At 41.7% G+C, this 17,960-nt stretch overlaps 1 protein-coding gene across 1 annotated transcript; it reads right to left on the bottom strand.

Annotated features, from left to right (window-relative positions):
* Positions 1–10,575: 10,575 nt before the first annotated feature.
* On the bottom strand, positions 10,576–12,624 carry LOC108620617 (synaptic vesicle glycoprotein 2C). The gene is given in 7 exon segments (XM_089476205.1): positions 10,576–10,725; positions 10,780–11,095; positions 11,097–11,186; positions 11,246–11,390; positions 11,456–11,992; positions 12,052–12,376; positions 12,437–12,624. Coding segments are annotated over 7 exon segments (1,494 nt in total). The 5' UTR covers positions 12,483–12,624; the 3' UTR covers positions 10,576–10,690.
* Between the last annotated feature and the right edge of the window lie 5,336 nt (positions 12,625–17,960).

Raw genomic sequence — 17,960 nt, 5'->3', positions numbered from 1 at the left:
CGACCGCGCCCGTTCGCCGAGTGGACAAGCCCCGGCTGTCGCCAACTAGTGTCTCCCGTGTGAGTCGAAATGAGGGAGTCCATAGGAAGATTTGAGGCAACCTTATCGTTGTTAACAAACCAAAATGCCGCGAAAAGGGAAGAATTCTTTGGAAGGTGATCTTGCTAGTGAGTGCGAGTGTCGCAATCCTACAGTTAAAGAGCCGCGATCCTTAACTCGTCCCCGCAATGCCTTCGATTTAGTAGAGTGTGATCAAATACCCGAATGCTTGAAAGATTTGCAGATTTTTAAAGGAAATGTCTCCGAGTTTGAGTCTTTGGCTAATAGGGTCGATGGCATCTTGACCGGCAAACATAGCCCTTACCCTTATGGGGTACCTAATGACGACTGGCCGGAAATGAAACGCGTATTAGGACTGCATTATGCTGACAAGCGTGATTTGAGTACGTTAGAATTCCAGTTGGGAAAGATGTTTCACTTGAGTTGCCTGACAAGTGTCGATGTCTTCTTCAAAAGAGTCAATAGCCGTTTCTCCTTGATAATGGGATAACTGCGGAATAGCTCTTACCCAGCGGAAGTGTCATCTGCTTTAATAGATATTTATAAGAAGAAAGCGCTAGATGTGTTCATAGGTGGCTTAAATGGCGACCTTCCTAGATTCCTTATGGTACATAGGCCGAAAGATCTACCCGAAGCATACTCAATGAGTTACAAATTGTCTGTATGAGGGCTGGCCCCACGTTTGTATCTAGGAATGTTTTTCCTGGAAATCCACGCCCGGTGGGTCCGGTACGGAACCATTCGACATTTCGCCCTCCGCGACCTCTATTGAATTCTAACGAATCAACTATACGATGCCACAACAGGGGTACACTAATAATAACGCCTCTCCTCAGCCACCATTCACTCCAAGATATGGAGTACAGCCGACGAGACCCGCCCTGAAAATGGAATCAAAACCAGTCAGGACACTTTCAGAGGTCGAATATGTAATGTAATTTTAAAAGTGCTCCCAGTGGTAACTCTAATTCGTTCAGAAAATCTCAGAGACTTTATCATATGGAGGGCCCTAGCGATTCATCACACTCGCCTAGTAATGAGGAAATTTTAAAAGAGAGGGGGCCATGCGAATATGACGCCGTCTTATGAGACGCCCAACCAAGTAGTCGAAGCTAGTCTGGCCGGACACTCATCACAGGAAGATGAGTCGGACCAGGCTCTAGAGCAATTAGTGCAGCTAGACGAGGGGCAATTAAATTTTATGGCAAATGCCTCTCTAGCGTACCATACTTAGAGTATGGTACGAGTGACGGGGCTGAGCTTCAGTTTCTAATAGACACTGGAGCTAATAAGAATTTTATCGTGAGGAAATCACGCTTCCTGTCTATGATTGCATTTAACTGCCTCAGACTATCGTCTCCGATAACTCTGTCAAACGACTCTAAGCCAGGAAGCACATGAAAAGTGAGGGTTAGAGTCGTTTGACGGAATTATCGGAGACGATAGTCTGAGGCAGTTAAATGCAATCATAAACAGGAAGCGTGATCTCCTCACGATGGAACCAGGAGTGAGAATTCCACTGTTAGCTAGAAAATCAAAATCGGTGCACATTCTACTCGATGATACGCATTCAGAAGAAGTGAGGAAGACACTCGACCTTTTGCTCGAAGAATTCGTGGACGTCTTTCAGCCTCTCGCACCAGGTCGCGTAGTTAAGACGGCAGTGAGAGCTGAAATTCGTACCATAACTAAAGAGCCTATTTATTCAAAGATTTACCCTTACCCAGCCCATATGAGGGAAGAAGTAGAGAGACAGAGCAAAGAGTTACAAAAAGAAGGTATAATTAGAATTCTCCAATTCGGGTGGTTCCTAAGAAACCTAAGCCTAACGGAGAGAAATAGTATCGCATGGTTGTTTATTTCAAACGCCTTAATGCGGTAACTATACCAGACACGTATCCCATACGTGACATTACTTCAACTTTGGCTAGTCTTGGCACAGCAAAGTATTTCACGACACTTGACCTGACTTCAGGCTTCCACCAGGTGCTAATGAAAGAAACTGACATGCCAAAGACAGCATTCTCGACTTTAAACGGCAAGTATGAATTAACTCGATTGCCTTTCTACCTGCGGAACGCCCCCGCCATATTTCAGCACATTATCGACGATGTGCTTATGCCATTCATTGGTAAAATATGCTACGTTTATGTAGACGATTAAACATTAGCGGCAGATTTTCAAAACGCTTCGTGAAGTGGATTTGAAAGTTAACCTTGAGAAGACGCATTTCTTGTCTACTCAGGTCGAGTTTTTGGGCTACATCGTAGCATCCGATGGCATAAGACCGGATGACTAGCACTAGCTTCTAATGTCAAGAAGCTAAAGAGCTTCCTTGGCATTACTTCCTATTATAGGAATTTCATCCAAGATTATGCAAAAATCGAAGTCTCTTACCAACCTGACAAGAGATCTCGTTCCGCATGTGGAAGCACCAATTAATGTCTTTAGAAATCAGATAGTGTTTGACCCCAAGGCGAATATGTATTCTCTCGAGACGCCATTCCCCGGCTATACTAGGCACATTATTCCTTTAACAAATGACATGACACAATCTCTAATCACCATACTGGGGAAATACTTACACTCACTAATTATAAATGGGGCAAAAATTCCTGATGCTTATTTGCAATCTTTCCAAGAGCGCTACCAGGAGTCATTCTCTATTTTCAAGACAAGAATAGCACAGAAGCTCGTGAAAGATATCACAGACAAAAACAAGATATTAGCGACCATTGAGCGAGAACATTCTCGAGCTAATAGAATCCCAAGAGAGATTAGTCTACAACTTCTAGACAGCTGTTACTGTTTAAAAATGACTAGTCGTATTAGGGCTTTCACGGCCGCGTGTCAGATATGTAAGTACCAAAAATCTGATCTGAAAGGTTTCATTCCACATTCTTGGAAATATACCGTTGTCTTAGGCATGAATACCCGACACTCATGAATTTGCATTTTGGTTTTCTGCAATGTCCGTCTTGCTGTCAGTCCGTCTGTTCGTCTGTCCGTATGATCGCAATCTATTTCGGCGCTATTGAAGCTAGAGACTTGAAATTTGGAACACATACTCGTGTATATCTCCGATTTATAAAGTGTTAAAATGTTCCCGATCCGCCCACTAAGGGTGTGGCAAATCGGAAAATGAATTTTCCGATATACCAGAAATCATGTTACATGAAGAGCTAGAAAGCTGAAATTTGGTATGTAGGTCCGCGTCGACCACCCAAGATCACGAGTTATGGCGGATATATCTTCGCCCATTGGGGGCGTGGCAAATCGGATAAAACTGTATCTCCTAAAGTTCTAAACCTAGAATGCTGCAATTTTGCACGTCAGCTAATATTATGATTCTATAAAGTCTTCTAGCTATTATATTTTAGGAGATATAAAATTTTGCGGTTTGCCACGCCCCTGTGGGCGAACATATATGCGAGAAAGCTTTTTGGTCTTGGGTGATCAGCCCGAGTATATATACAAAATTTGAGGTCTCTGGCATAAATAGTGTCCAAAATATAGCAAAATTTAAAAAACCATTATTGTTGGAGTGGTGGCGTCTTCAATAAGTACAAAAGATCAGGTTGTATATTTCCTAATCTTTATTGGTAGATGAGAGCTGTGTCGCTCGTATAAAAAGTGTGTAGAGAATATGTATGTATATATGAACAGAAGTGTCAATACCAGGATAGGCAAGTGTCAAGTCGTGGGGCGAAGAAGCCAGCGGGGCGCTAAGTACAGCGAACCAGTAGGAGAACTGGGTTATGTTATTAACAGAGTGCTGTTAATAACATAACATTGTGTGTTGCGGGAGGAGCAATTCTTATTAATGGGATCTGGCATTAACAATTATATCTTCAGGTCCGATTTGCCACTCCCCTAATGGGCGTAGACATACAATTCTATCATGAGACTTTATAGAATCATAACATCAGCCTACGGACGTTCTAGCTGTAAAATTCTAGGAGAAACAGTTTTACATAGATCGTGATATTGGGTGGTCGATGCGGATCTACATTCCAAATGTCAGCTTTCTAGTTCTTTCTGGTATATCGGAAAATGCATTTTCACGCCCCTAGTGAGCGGATCGAGAAAATTTTAAGTCTTTATAAATCGGAGATATACACGAGTATGTGCTCCAAATTTCAAGTCTCTAGCTTCAATAGCGGCAAAATAAATTGCGTTCATACGGACAGACGGTCGGACAGACAGTCGGAAGGACAGCAAGACGGACATTGCACAAAACCAATATACTAATTCACTTTCGTGAATGAGTATCTGAGAATGAGTGAATATGTTAAAAAGCGCGCTTCTGCATAGAATGCATGAGCCGGTATCCAATATATGTATATATATATATAACAAGTAACAAAATCCTAGTCGAGACAGTTCGACTAGAAGATACCATGCACATATGCATACACACGCATCCACACGAGAGTATTATCACGCGTTCTGCTGATTGCGCAATTAGCAGCGACTGCGCTTGGGCTGCGCTTTAGGCAATATTATGAGAATTTAGTTGTTCAATAATTTCTTTTGTAGAGATACAATCTTAATTAGCGACAAGTAAGAAAGTTCTAGTCGAGACTGCTCGACTACGAGATCCCCTTAACCCTTCGAGCAACTGATATTTCAATAATTATTCGACCCCATAAAATATATATATTCTTGATCAGGGCGACGAGCTGAGTCGATATAGCCCTGTCCGCCTGTCCGTCCGTCTGTCCGTCCGTATGAGCAAGCCGATCTCAGAAAATATAAAAGCTAGAGAGCGGAAATTTGGCATGCATACTCGTGTATACCATAGGCAGTACAAGTTTATCTTATTTTTTCGATAACTCATTCGATAAGTGCTTTATCGACAATAATCGAAAAATTGATTTTGTTTTTTCAGCCTAATTTGAACACTTTTAGAAATGGAGACTTCAAATTTGCGTTGTACATAAAGTTAAGGGATACACGGATTTTGTAATTTACAGATTTTGGATGCCCCCCCTTCACCTAAATTTGAAAAAAAAAGAATTTTAAGTACTAGAGTCATCTGCTTTGGAAAGTACACACATTTTAACCATATGATTACTCTCTGAAAATTTCATCAATATAGTCCTACTACAAGAGAAATTATTCAACTAACTGCGTAGTCAGCAGAAAGCTTGATATACATGCGTGTGGATGCGTGAGTATCCATGTGTGCATAAAAGAAGTGCAGAATGAGTAGAATATCAGCAGAGGGCTCAGGGTATCTCCTAGTCGAGCAGTCTCAACTGGAGCCTTCTTAATTGTTATACCCTGAACCCATTTTCAATGGGAAATCAGGGTATAATGGTTTATATTCTTGATCAGGACGATGAGCTGAGTCGATTTGGCCCTGTCCGTCCGACTGTGAAAGATAGAAATTAACCTCGCCGTGTTTGCGGTTTACCTATGGCTTAAGTTCCGGGATGAGCGTGTGTGTCAATTGCCCCTTAGTTGAGCTATTTCCCCTTCTTTGCCATCGTGGAATGCTGTTCGCCGTGATAGCGATCGCTCTTGACCGTATTGACGCAGCATAGAGGATGACAGACCTAATGACGCTCATTAAAAGAAGCCGTCATTGCTGTTTAGGTCCCCGCATGTTAAGCATAATTCTTGAGAGCTCTACAAGAATCAGCTGCCTTTTTATGCACATATTGTAAGTCTTCTCGGAAAGTTAATCTTGTGTCTAACATGACGCCAAGATACTTTACCGCCCTCTTTGATGAGATGGTGACGTTGCCTATCTTTATATTGGCAGTTTTCACTTTTTTGCGACTGCTTACTAGGACGACTTTCGTTTTGTGCGCCGCTAGCTCGAGTCCAGCTCCTGTCAACCAGTTTCGTATGCGATTAATAATTTCGCTGCACATATCCTCTGTATCTATAAGCTCCTTGCTTATGGCGACGACAGCCACATCATCAGCAAAGCCAATGGTGTGCGCACCTGCTGGTACTTCCAAGCGCAGTACGCCGTCGTACATGATATTCCATAGGAAAGGCCCCAGCACTGAGCCTTGGGGTACTCTAGATGACACTGTATGAGTTTGGGGACCCTCACTCGTATTGTATACCAGTGTTCTTCCTCTGAAGTAGCTCTTTATTGTCATATCCCAACTAGTTGTGTTGAACGCATTCTTAATGTCGAGAGTCGCAATGATGCAGTATTTCCATTTTGCAGGGAACGGAGCTGTGGTAGTTCTAAGACCTCTGATAGCTACTAAGATTTCCTCGTCTGTAACTAAAACAATTTGAGTGCTCGTTGAGCTCTGATCAGCAGCCTCGGACACAAGGGAATGAATGGAGCTTCATCGTTCTGGAAAGAGCGTTTCCACAATTGATTTAAGGCTGCACCTGTGCCTGAGTATAGTCTTTTAACTACTATCTTATATGCCCTGCCTCAAAGGACATATTTGGCTGAGTCACACAACTCTAAGAAGCATTCTCTTTTACTTGTTCGAATGGCCCTTTTCAACTCTTTTCTAGCTGCCTGGTAAGCTAATTGTTTCTCACAAAATGTAGACCTACCGCGAGCCCGTTGATAGCTTCTTCTCGCCTGGATGCATTTGCGTCGAATGTCACCTATTTGTACATTTCATCAATACATAGGCTCCTGCTGTCGCGTGAACTGTTTACGACGTAACATGCTCCTATTGCAGGCACTCTGAATTTGGGCTGCCATTTGGCATGCTCTGGCCTCAGCATTACCAATTGTGCCCAGAGACTGAATAGCCTCTGAAAGGACCGCGGGATCAAAAGTATCCAGCCGATACGATTCTCTCCGCAAGGTTGACGCCCTGGCAGGTGGCTTGCCTATTGTGAACAGAAGTGCCGTATGATCGCTGCCCGTATAGCTATCAGTGGCTCCATGTTGCTTCCCGAAAGAGGGATGAAGTGACAAAAGTAATGTCAATTTCAGATCCGTATCCAGCCCGACTGAAGGTAAACTCGTGGTTAGGTTGAGCAGTTCAACATCTAGTGTTGCGATTTCCAGCCTCTGGCATTTGTTGTGTGGCTGTCCCATTCTAACGCCCATGAGTTAAAATCTCCTGCTTTATGGCCTTCCGACTCCTAGCAACCTCGGCAAGCTCGTCTAACACCGTTGTGAATTCACTGAGCTGCATGCTGGGAGCCAGATAGCAACTTTAGAGCCATAAGTTACCATATCGGCCACGTCTGAACCCATTGAATGACTTAACATCCCAATGTACATTCGCTGAGTTGCCACATACCCACAACACAGCTTTGCCATTTGCGTCTTTTGCCCATGTTCTATGGCGGGAGGACCTACAGTGATGAGGCTAACTGAGAAAGGCTACGTCTATACATTTTTCTCTTATGCACTGCTCTAGTAGATCTTGGGCAGCAACACAGTGATTTAAGTTAAGCTGAAGAAAGCTTAACATTTCATTTTGCGTGCAGCTTCAAGGTAGGTTGGCCACTGGAAGCTGCCTGCTGAGTGATCCGTCTGCTTTTCACCTTTCCGGACCCAGAGGCTACATTTTGGTGCATGCTTTTGCACTGTGACCCATCTCACCACACCTGAAACAGGCGCCCTTTAGGTCACAGTCGCTGCCGCAGTTGGCTGCAATATGACCGTAATCGAGGCACTTGAACCGCAACTCTTTGCTGTCCACCAAACGTAGGCCGAAGCGATTTAATAGCCTCAATGGGGAGTGAGCTATCCTTCAACTCAACCCTGCAAAGGTTCGCGTTTGTCTGTCGACCTGCCTGGTTTGATTTATCAGTTGCAGCCCATAAAGCCATTAGTTCTATTGGGTTCGCTACACTTCTATTAGGCCTCGGCTTTTTTGCGGGTGTTTTTCTCTGTTCTTTCCTCGACCGCTTGGGCGTGTTACTACCTGCTATGACACTAGAGCTCATTTCTTGGGCTTTCTCGCCTACTTTCTTGAGTGACCACAACACCTCGCAGTTTTCAACCGATCGGTTACAGAACACTTCGGTCGTCTTGTGGAGACTGACCAGCCTTGCCAGTTCCTCTCTCATTATATGCCGCTGACCCCAAAATAAAGCAGACAAACCCTCTAGGATAATTCCTATTTGACTCAACGCTTCTTTTAGTGACTTGGGTGCCTGGCACTCAACGATTGGGGACTGATTGGATGTCAACGGCAGCGGCAACCCCCCTCTGCTTTTGCTGCGGCGATCGCAGCAACGAGGAACGGCGCGCGAAAGCTTGCTGCTCGTCCTCCAAAGTTAGTGAGCAGCTGATTGTCCGCTTCAATTTCCAGCACTACTAACATCTGTTAGAGGGAATGCACCTGCTTTATATACCCTGAACCCATTGAAAATGGGAAATCAGGGTATAATGGTTTTGTGAAAAAGTATGTAACGGGCAGAAGGAGGCGTGGCAGACCCAATAAATTATATATATTCTTGATCAGCGTGACGAGCTGAGTCGATATAGCCCTGTCCGCCTGTCCATCCGTCCGTCCGTCCGTATGAGTGCGTCGATCTCAGAAGTTATAAGAGCTAGAGAGCTGAAATTTGGCTTGCATACTCGCAGCACAAGTTTATAATATGTTTTCGATAACTCGTCCGATAACTTTTTTATCGAGAATAATCGAAAAATTGATTTTGTTTTTTTCAGCCTAACTTGAACACTTTTAGACCTAGAGACTTCAGATTTATTGTATATATAAAGTTGATCGATACGAAGATTTTGTAATTTACAGATTTTGGAAAAAACGCATTGCAAGTACTAGACATTTGTGCTTTGGAATGTACACACATTTTAACCATATGATTACGCTCTGAAATTTTCATTAAGATTGTATGTATTATTCAACAAATAAATTCTCATAACGTTGCCCACACTGCACCGCAGCCCAAGCGCAGTCGCTGCTTACTGCGCAGTTAGCAGAGCGCATGATATACGTGCGTGTGTATGCATGTGTGCATAAAAGAATTGCAGAATAATAAGAATATCAGCTTAGAGGGTTCAGGGTATCTCCTAGTCGAGCAGTCTCGACTAGAGCCTTCTTACTTGTTATTAATTGCGCAAGTGTGATGCCTAAAGTGACAAATATTTTCGTGCTTAAAAAAGAAAAGGAAAGAGGGAAGCCCTGACGCCGAAACAATGACGCTATTGCAATCCCCTCTTGCACCACTAGATTCTACCACCAGGGTACTCCGCGAACCGCCGCGAAGTAAGTCTTTGTTATTTTCAATGGGTCGCTGAGTACGTCGCGCCCACAGCATACACGTTGACTTCAGTTTTTCAACTTTTACAGGGAAAAGCACAGAACAAGCTAGAGTCTACAATGGATCTCGATGACATCGACCGCACTCCACGAAAATGAAACTCGAACTTGACAATGCGTGTGTGTATGTGGGTGTGTGTATATATATGTGTGTGTGTGTGTATGTCTCTGTGTATGTGTGTGTGTTTGTGCGTGTGTGCGTGTGTTTTCTGTAAGCAGAAAGACACGAAAAGGGATTGAAATAACTACTCTTCGAAGGGTTCAGGCGATCTCGTAGTCGAGCAGTCTCGACTAGAGCTTTCATACTTGTTATTTGTACACTAGACTGGAAAATTGCACTATATACTCTGGTTAACATGGTTTGAGCTGTGAATGAGTATTCTGTCGATTACAGATTACCGTTGTATCGCCCGACTGCAACGTTCTTACTTGTTATACTCTAAAACCATTTCAAATGGGAAATCAGGGTATAATGGTTTTGTTAAAAGTATGTAACATGCAGGAGGAGGCGTGGCAGACCCCATAAGGTATATATATTCTTGATCAGGGCGACGAGCTAAGTCGATTTGGCCCTGTCCGTCAGTCTGTCCATCCGTATGTATCAACGCGTAGATCTCAAAAGATATAGGAAGTAGAGACTTGAAATGTATATCACGCGCATATCGAGTTTTTTTTTAAATCGATAACCGTTCCCAATATTTTATTATCGAATAAAAACCTAATCGAAATCCAGTTATTTGATTATATCTCCTACACCTTTGGAGCCAGAGCTTCCAAATTTTAAATGTAGACTTATATGTATTTTATATATTTTCGATGTTTGTTGTAATTTACCTCCCACACCTATATCCATCCCCTCACCATCTTCTTTGTAAAAGGCGTATTTCAAGTACTAGAGACTTTGGAATGTACATACATTTGAACATTATGATGATATTCTGAAAGTTTTATTAAGATTGTACGTCTAGAAATTAAATTATTCAACAAATAAGTGCGTGTGTATGCATGTGTGCCTAAAAGAAGTGCCAAGTGATTAGAGTCTTGATATGTTATCGGGTGCCGACATGAAACTCGTCCTGATATACCCTGATTTTCCTGATATTCATAATTTCCCCTAATACCAATAGTGTTAACATCTGAGCATAAGCTCCCTCAAACTATAAGCGTGGGAATGCAAAATCAGTATTTGCCTTTTCTTACATAACTTATATAAAGGTTCAAAACCTATCAACAATTTATTAATAACTACTACAACTATTAATGTAAATATGCAATATGCGAATACATAGAATACATGCATTTTTATTGCACCTCATAGAATAAAATGCACATAATAAAAACACTTATAGCCTTCGTTACATAAATTTAGAGCAACTATTATTAATTTAGTTGACATTCTAAAGCGGTAAAAAGCCCTCAATGCTGGCTGACACTGCAATGAAAAATATATAAAATGTTATGTTAAAAATTCACAATATAATCTTACGCATCGGAAATATGGCAATCACAAGAATGGTCATCTCACAACTTTTCTCAATATAGATACCCACGATTGTTGTTCCAACTACTGCGCCCCAGCGACACCACATCAAACTAATGCACAACGCCTTAGCACGCAAATATGTTGGTACAAATTCGAGCAGTGCACCACCCAACAAACTGATGACAACACCAGGTAGAGAGATAAATAAGACAAAACAAAAAAGCTGTAACCAGCGGCCAGTCACAAAAATTAGTGCAAATCCGCAGGAGGATGAAATGACTAACGCAGCAATGAACATCGCTTTGCGAGGTAAAAAAAAAAAGCATAAACCAACAAATGTTGTACAGAATTATATAAGTGAGCCCTAATATAAGTGAGTCATTGAAACCTATAAACCCATCGTTACATGCCTGTAATTTTTAGACCCCAGCTTGATAAAAGAATTACAAATTCTATTTTCAGTTCTTACAACAATCAAGTCCGGCTCACTATCTTCAATATCATTTGGTCTCGTGCTAAAGAGAATTTTACAAAATGTCATATCAGCTTTGCTATCCAAGCGCATATTAGATCGATTTCTCATTGCCGTAAACCAAATACCTAAGCCATTGGCGCTAAATAAGTCAGACAGGTTACTTAGTAATTGATTTAATAAACTTTAACATTATTAATAACTTACACCAATCCTAGGCTAAACATAACTGAGCAACTTCCAACATAAAAGCCAACAAAGGGTTTACGAAACAGCGGCATGGCGTCATTAAGCATAGTTTGCATAAGGTTACTAGAGCGTTTGTGACGTCTAACGTCAGACGATTCCTGAAATTTTTGCATTAGCACTACCTGCTCTGCACTTAAAGGGAGGCCTGTGTTTTTTATGCTTATCCAATCCATAACTGCTAATGCACGCTTTGTATCACCAATCATAAATAGAAATTTAGGACTTTCAGGCATGTGAAGTAATAAAACAAAGGCTATAACTCCCGGCAACATAAACAAGCACCCGAGAAGTCTCCAGGGACGAAATGTTAGTTTACCCACTAAAGCTACATCGAAATCCATGAAACTTGAGGAAAGAAAGAGAGTGGCCCACGATGGACAGTAAAACATTGCAAAGCCTGTAAACATATACATGTGTGTTACAGCGCGTGCTAAAATTTGTTTGTTGCAAAATTCGCTGAGATAAGTAACAGCTACAAAGCTGGGACCAGCAACACTGCACACATATATTATTTTAGTAAGCAATCGATGAACCTTAAAAGCTAGCATACTTACAATATACCTGTGAGGAACCGCATTACAAAAAAGCTGGTAAAGCTGACCATAAACATTGAAATTATCGAGCAAAAATTACTAATTGATATAGTGTGTAATAAAATCCATCGACGACCCATTTTATCCGTAATATAGCCCCAGAAGTAAGAAGAACATATGATGCCCAAAAAAGCCGCAGCTGTTATTGTCGACAGCTGTACAAGACTCATACGAAGATCGCATACCGCGGAAGGTGCAATAATACCCATTCCCATTGTTTCATGTATGGTTAACATCTGTAGCAAGCCCAAAGTAAGCATAATATAACAGTGAACTTTTCCAAAACCTATTGAGACATATTATTGGGGATATAACTTGTATTCTTGTATTCTGTAATAGTCCATACCAATCTGTTCCATCACTGTATCAAATTCATTAAGTTGCATATTCATTTTGAGATTAGTTAAATTTTTACCAGTCAAAAGTTTAGGAATGTTATAAGATTTATTTTGAAAAATTCAACAAGGACTAAGCCAACTAATAACATATAATTTTTTAAATAAGGTCTAAAAAGAATTCCCATTGTGAACTTAGTCGCAATATATGAGGGCTTTTTATACCCTGAACCCATTGAAAATGGGAAAGCAGGGTATAATGGTTTTGTTAAAAGTATGTAACAGGCAGAAGGAGGCGTGGCAGACCCCACAAAGTATATATATTCTTGATCAGCGCGACAAGCTGAGTTGATTTAGCCCTGAGTTGATTTAGCCCCGTTCATATGTATGAACGCGTCGATCTCAGAAGATATCAGAGCTAAAGACTTGAATTTTTATACCCTGAACCCATTTTCAATGGGAAATCAGGGTATAATGTGAACGCGTCGATTTCAGAAGATATAAGAGCTAGAGACTTAAATTTTTTTTAATGTCCGTAATTACAGCGCGCATATCAAGTTTATCATTAAAAATCGATAACTCATCCCGATCTTTTTATACCCTGAACCCATTGAAAATGGGAAATCAGGGTATAATGGTTTTGTGAAAAAGTATGTAACGGGCAGAAGGAGGCGTGGCAGACCCCACAAAGTATATATATTCTTGATCAGCGTGACGAGCTGAGTCGATATAGCCCTGTCCGTCTGTCCGTCCGTCTGTATGAGTGCGTCGATCCCAGAAGTTATAAGAGCTAGAGAGCTGAAATTTGGCATGCATACTCGTACCATACGCAGTACGATTTTGCTATATTTTTTCGATAAATCGACCGATAATTTTTTTATCGAGAATAATCGAAAAATTGATAATTTTTTTTAGCCTAATTTGAACATTTTTATACCTGGAGTCCTCAAATTTGTATATAAAGTTAATCGATACAAAGATTTTGTAATTTACAGATTTTGGATACCACGCCCCTTATCCCCCAATTTGTAAAAATATCAGAATGAGTAGAATATCAGCAGAGGGCTCAGGGTATCTCCTAGTCGAGCAGTCTCAACTGGAGCCTTCTTAATTGTTATACCCTGAACCCATTTTCAATGGGAAATCAGGGCCCTCTTTGATGAGATGGTGACGTTGCCTATCTTTATATTGGCAGTTTTCACTTTTTTGCGACTGCTTACTAGGACGACTTTCGTTTTGTGCGCCGCTAGCTCGAGTCCAGCTCCTGTCAGCCAGTTTTGTATGCGATTAATAATTTCGCTGCACATATCCTCTGTATCTATAAGCTCCTTGCTTATGGCGACGACAGCCAAATCATCAGCAAAGCCAATGGTGTGCGCACCTGCTGGTACTTCCAAGCGCAGTACGCCGTCGTACATGATATTCCATAGGAAAGGCCCCAGCACTGAGCCTTGGGGTACTCCAGATGACACTGTATGAGTTTGGGGACCCTCACTCGTATTGTATACCAGTGTTCTTCCTCTGAAGTAGCTCTTTATTGTCATATCCCAACTAGTTGTGTTGAACGCATTCTTAATGTCGAGAGTCGCAATAATGCAGTATTTCCATTTTGCAGGGAACGTCGAGGACTTGCTTTAACGCACGATTTAGGATCCCGTCCGGCCCTGGAGCTGTGGTAGTTCTAAGACCTCTGAGAGCTACTAAGATTTCCTCGTCTGTAACTAAAACAATTTGAGTGCTCGTTGAGCTCTGATCAGCAGCCTCGGACACAAGGGAATGAATGGAGCTTCATCGTTCTGGAAAGAGCGTTTCCACAATTGATTTAAGGCTGCACCTGTGCCTGAGTATAGTCTTTTAACTACTATCTTATATGCCCTGCCTCAAAGGTCATATTCGGCTGAGTCACACAACTCTAAGAAGCATTCTCTTTTACTTGTCCGAATGGCCATTTTCAACTCTTTTCTAGCTGCCTGGTAAGCTAATTGTTTCTCACAAAATGTAGACCTACCGCGAGCCCGTTGATAGCTTCTTCTCGCCTGGATGCATTTGCGTCGAATGTCACCTATTTGTACATTTCACCAATACATAGGCTCCTGCTGTCGCGTGAACTGTTTACGACGTAACATGCTCCTATTGCAGGCACTCTGAATTTGGGCTGCCATTTGGCATGCTCTGGCCTCAGCATTACCAATTGTGCCCAGAGACTGAATAGCCTCTGAAAGGACCGCGGGATCAAAAGTATCCAGCCGATACGATTCTCTCCGCAAGGTTGACGCCCTGGCAGGTGGCTTGCCTATTGTGAACAGAAGTGCCGTATGATCGCTGCCCGTATAGCTATCAGTGGCTCCATGTTGCTTTCCCGAAAGAGGGATGAAGTGACAAAAGTAATGTCAATTACAGATCCGTATCCAGCCCGACTGAAGGTGAACTCGTGGTTAGGTTGAGCAGTTCAACATCTAGTGTTGCGATTTCCAGCCTCTGGCATTTGTTGTGTGGCTGTCCCATTCTAACGCCCATGAGTTAAAATCTCCTGCTTTATGGCCTTCCGACTCCTAGCAACCTCGGCAAGCTCGTCTAACACCGTTGTGAATTCACTGAGCTGCATGTTGGGAGCCAGATAGCAACTTTAGAGCCATAAGTTACCATATCGGCCACGTCTGAACCCATTGAATGACTTAACATCCCAATGTACATTCGCTGAGTTGCCACATACCCACAACACAGCTTTGCCATTTGCGTCTTTTGCCCATGTTCTATGGCGGGAGGACCTACAGTGATGAGGCTAACTGAGAAAGGCTACGTCTATACATTTTTCTCTTATGCACTGCTCTAGTAGATCTTGGGCAGCAACACAGTGATTTAAGTTAAGCTGAAGAAAGCTTAACATTTCATTTTGCGTGCAGCTTCAAGGTAGGATGGCCACTTGAAGCTGCCTGCTGAGTGATCCGTCTGCTTTTCACCTTTCCGGACCCAGAGGCTACATTTTGGTGCATGCTTTTGCACTGTGACCCATCTCACCACACCTGAAACAGGCGCCCTTTAGGTCACAGTCGCTGCCGCAGTTGGCTGCAATATGACCGTAATCGAGGCACTTGAACCGCAACTCTTTGCTGTCCACCAAACGTAGGCCGAAGCGATTTAATAGCCTCAATGGGGAGTGAGCTATCCTTCAACTCGACCCTGCAAAGGTTCGCGTTTGTCTGTCGACCTGCCTGGTTTGATTTATCAGTTGCAGCCCATAAAGCCATTAGTTCTATTGGGTTCGCTACACTTCTATTAGGCCTCGGCTTTTTTGCGGGAGTTTTTCTCTGTTCTTCCCTCGACCGCTTGGGCGTGTTACTACCTGCTATGACACTAGAGCTCATTTCTTGGGCTTTCTCGCCTACTTTCTTGAGTGACCACAACACCTCGCAGTTTTCAACCGATCGGTTACAGAACACTTCGGTCGTCTTGTGGAGACTGACCAGCCTTGCCAGTTCCTCTCTCATTAAGGCATTTATATGCCGCTGACCCCAAAATAAAGCAGACAAACCCTCTAGGATAATTCCTATTTGACTCAACGCTTCTTTTAGTGACTTGGGTGCCTGGCACTCAACGATTGGGGACTGATTGGATGTCAACGGCAGCGGCAACCCCCTCTGCTTTTGCTGCGGCGATCGCAGCAACGAGGAACGGCGCGCGAAAGCTTGCTGCTCGTCCTCCAAAGTTAGTGAGCAGCTGATTGTCCGCTTCAATTTCCAGCACTACTAACATCTGTTAGAGGGAATGCACCTGCTTTATATACCCTGAACCCATTGAAAATGGGGAAATCAGGGTATAATGGTTTTGTGAAAAAGTATGTAACGGGCAGAAGGAGGCGTGGCAGACCCAATAAATTATATATATTCTTGATCAGCGTGACGAGCTGAGTCGATATAGCCCTGTCCGCCTGTCCATCCGTCCGTCCGTCCGTATGAGTGCGTCGATCTCAGAAGTTATAAGAGCTAGAGAGCTGAAATTTGGCATGCATACTCGCAGCACAAGTTTATAATATGTTTTCGATAACTCGTCCGATAACTTTTTTTATCGAGAATAATCGAAAAATTGATTTTGTTTTTTTCAGCCTAACTTGAACACTTTTAGGCCTAGAGACTTCAGATTTACTGTATGTTGAAATACCAGATTCAATAATAACATTATTGTATAGTATTTAAGTGATGTTGAAATACCAGATTCGATAATAACATTATTGTATAGTATTTAAGTGATTTATCATATAAGGACATTTGGTCACACTGAATTATGATCTGTCTCTCTTTAAATATTCTCTCAAATGTAAAGACGTGGTTTTGGTGTTGCTGAAATTAATCTATTAAAATAAACTGAATCATATAACTAAATTAAAAGATAAATACTCTATTATTTCTCTAAAGTAAAAAGCCAGTTTTCCAACAGGTTATGGGCCCAGTCCATGCCGTTTTAGAGAAAATAAATTCATATTAGTTCTTGTGAAATTAACTCGCGTGCATTTTTTTTTCGCGTATATTTTTGGCTTTATTTTGAACAGTATTTGCATTCCAATATTAAAATGGATAAGAACAAATATAATATTATTCCATTTGGAGGTCAAAAATATTCCGTATGGAAATTTCGAATCAGGGAAGCACTTGCCGAATTAGATGTGCTAAAAGTTGTCGATGAAGCTATTCCGCACGAAATTGACGATTCGTGGAAAAAGGCGGAGAGATGCGCGAAAAGCACAATAGTCCAACATTTGAGTGACTCATATTTAGACTTTTCGAGAAACAATGTCTCTGCACGAGAAATTTTTGAAAAACTAGATTCAATTTATGAACGCAGAAGTCTTACAAGTCAGATAACTGCTCGTAAGCGTCTAACTGCACTTCAATGGAACTATCAGTGCTGCAGTGAAATGGAACCATCAACTTTTTTATAAAATTTGATGAAATCATAAATGAAATTCTAGCAGCAGATGCAACGATGAGTGAGATGGAAAAAGTTACACAGTTATTAATGGTGTTGCCCTCAACTTATGATAGCGTCGTTACGGCAATTGAGACTTTGGCAGATGAGTTTATTTCGTTAGCTTTTGTTAAAGACAAATTGTTAGATTTTGAAATTAAGATAAAGAACAATAGAAATGACACTAGTAGCAAGGTGTTGAAGGCAGTTGTGAGACACAATAGCAATTTTAATAAAAAACATATGTTTAAAGGTAGGAGCACAGTGCAAAAGAGACCAATTAAAGGAAAAGGTAGAATTAATATAAAGTGTCACCACTGTGGTAGAATAGGGCATATTAAAAAGAATTGTTTTCAATATCTAAGAGAAAATAAAAACAAAGAAAATAATAGTACTGAAATAATAGTAACAATGCAACTTGCATCATCAAACCACGGTCTTGCATTCATGATGAGAAAGTTAATTGAAAATAAAAGTTCAAATTCCGAACTAAACTTTATTATTGACTCGGTTGCGTTGAATTGGAGCAACCAATGAAAATTGCTGTAGCAAAGGAAGGAGTATACATACTGG

Source organism: Drosophila arizonae, unplaced genomic scaffold (genome assembly GCF_054131065.1).
Source record: "Drosophila arizonae isolate 15081-1271.41 unplaced genomic scaffold, UAZ_ARI_1.0 ARI_Backbone_156, whole genome shotgun sequence".
NCBI classification, from domain to species: domain Eukaryota; kingdom Metazoa; phylum Arthropoda; class Insecta; order Diptera; family Drosophilidae; genus Drosophila; species Drosophila arizonae.
The sequence above is the reverse complement of the archived record's forward strand: the minus strand, read 5'-3'. Positions and strand labels throughout refer to the sequence as shown.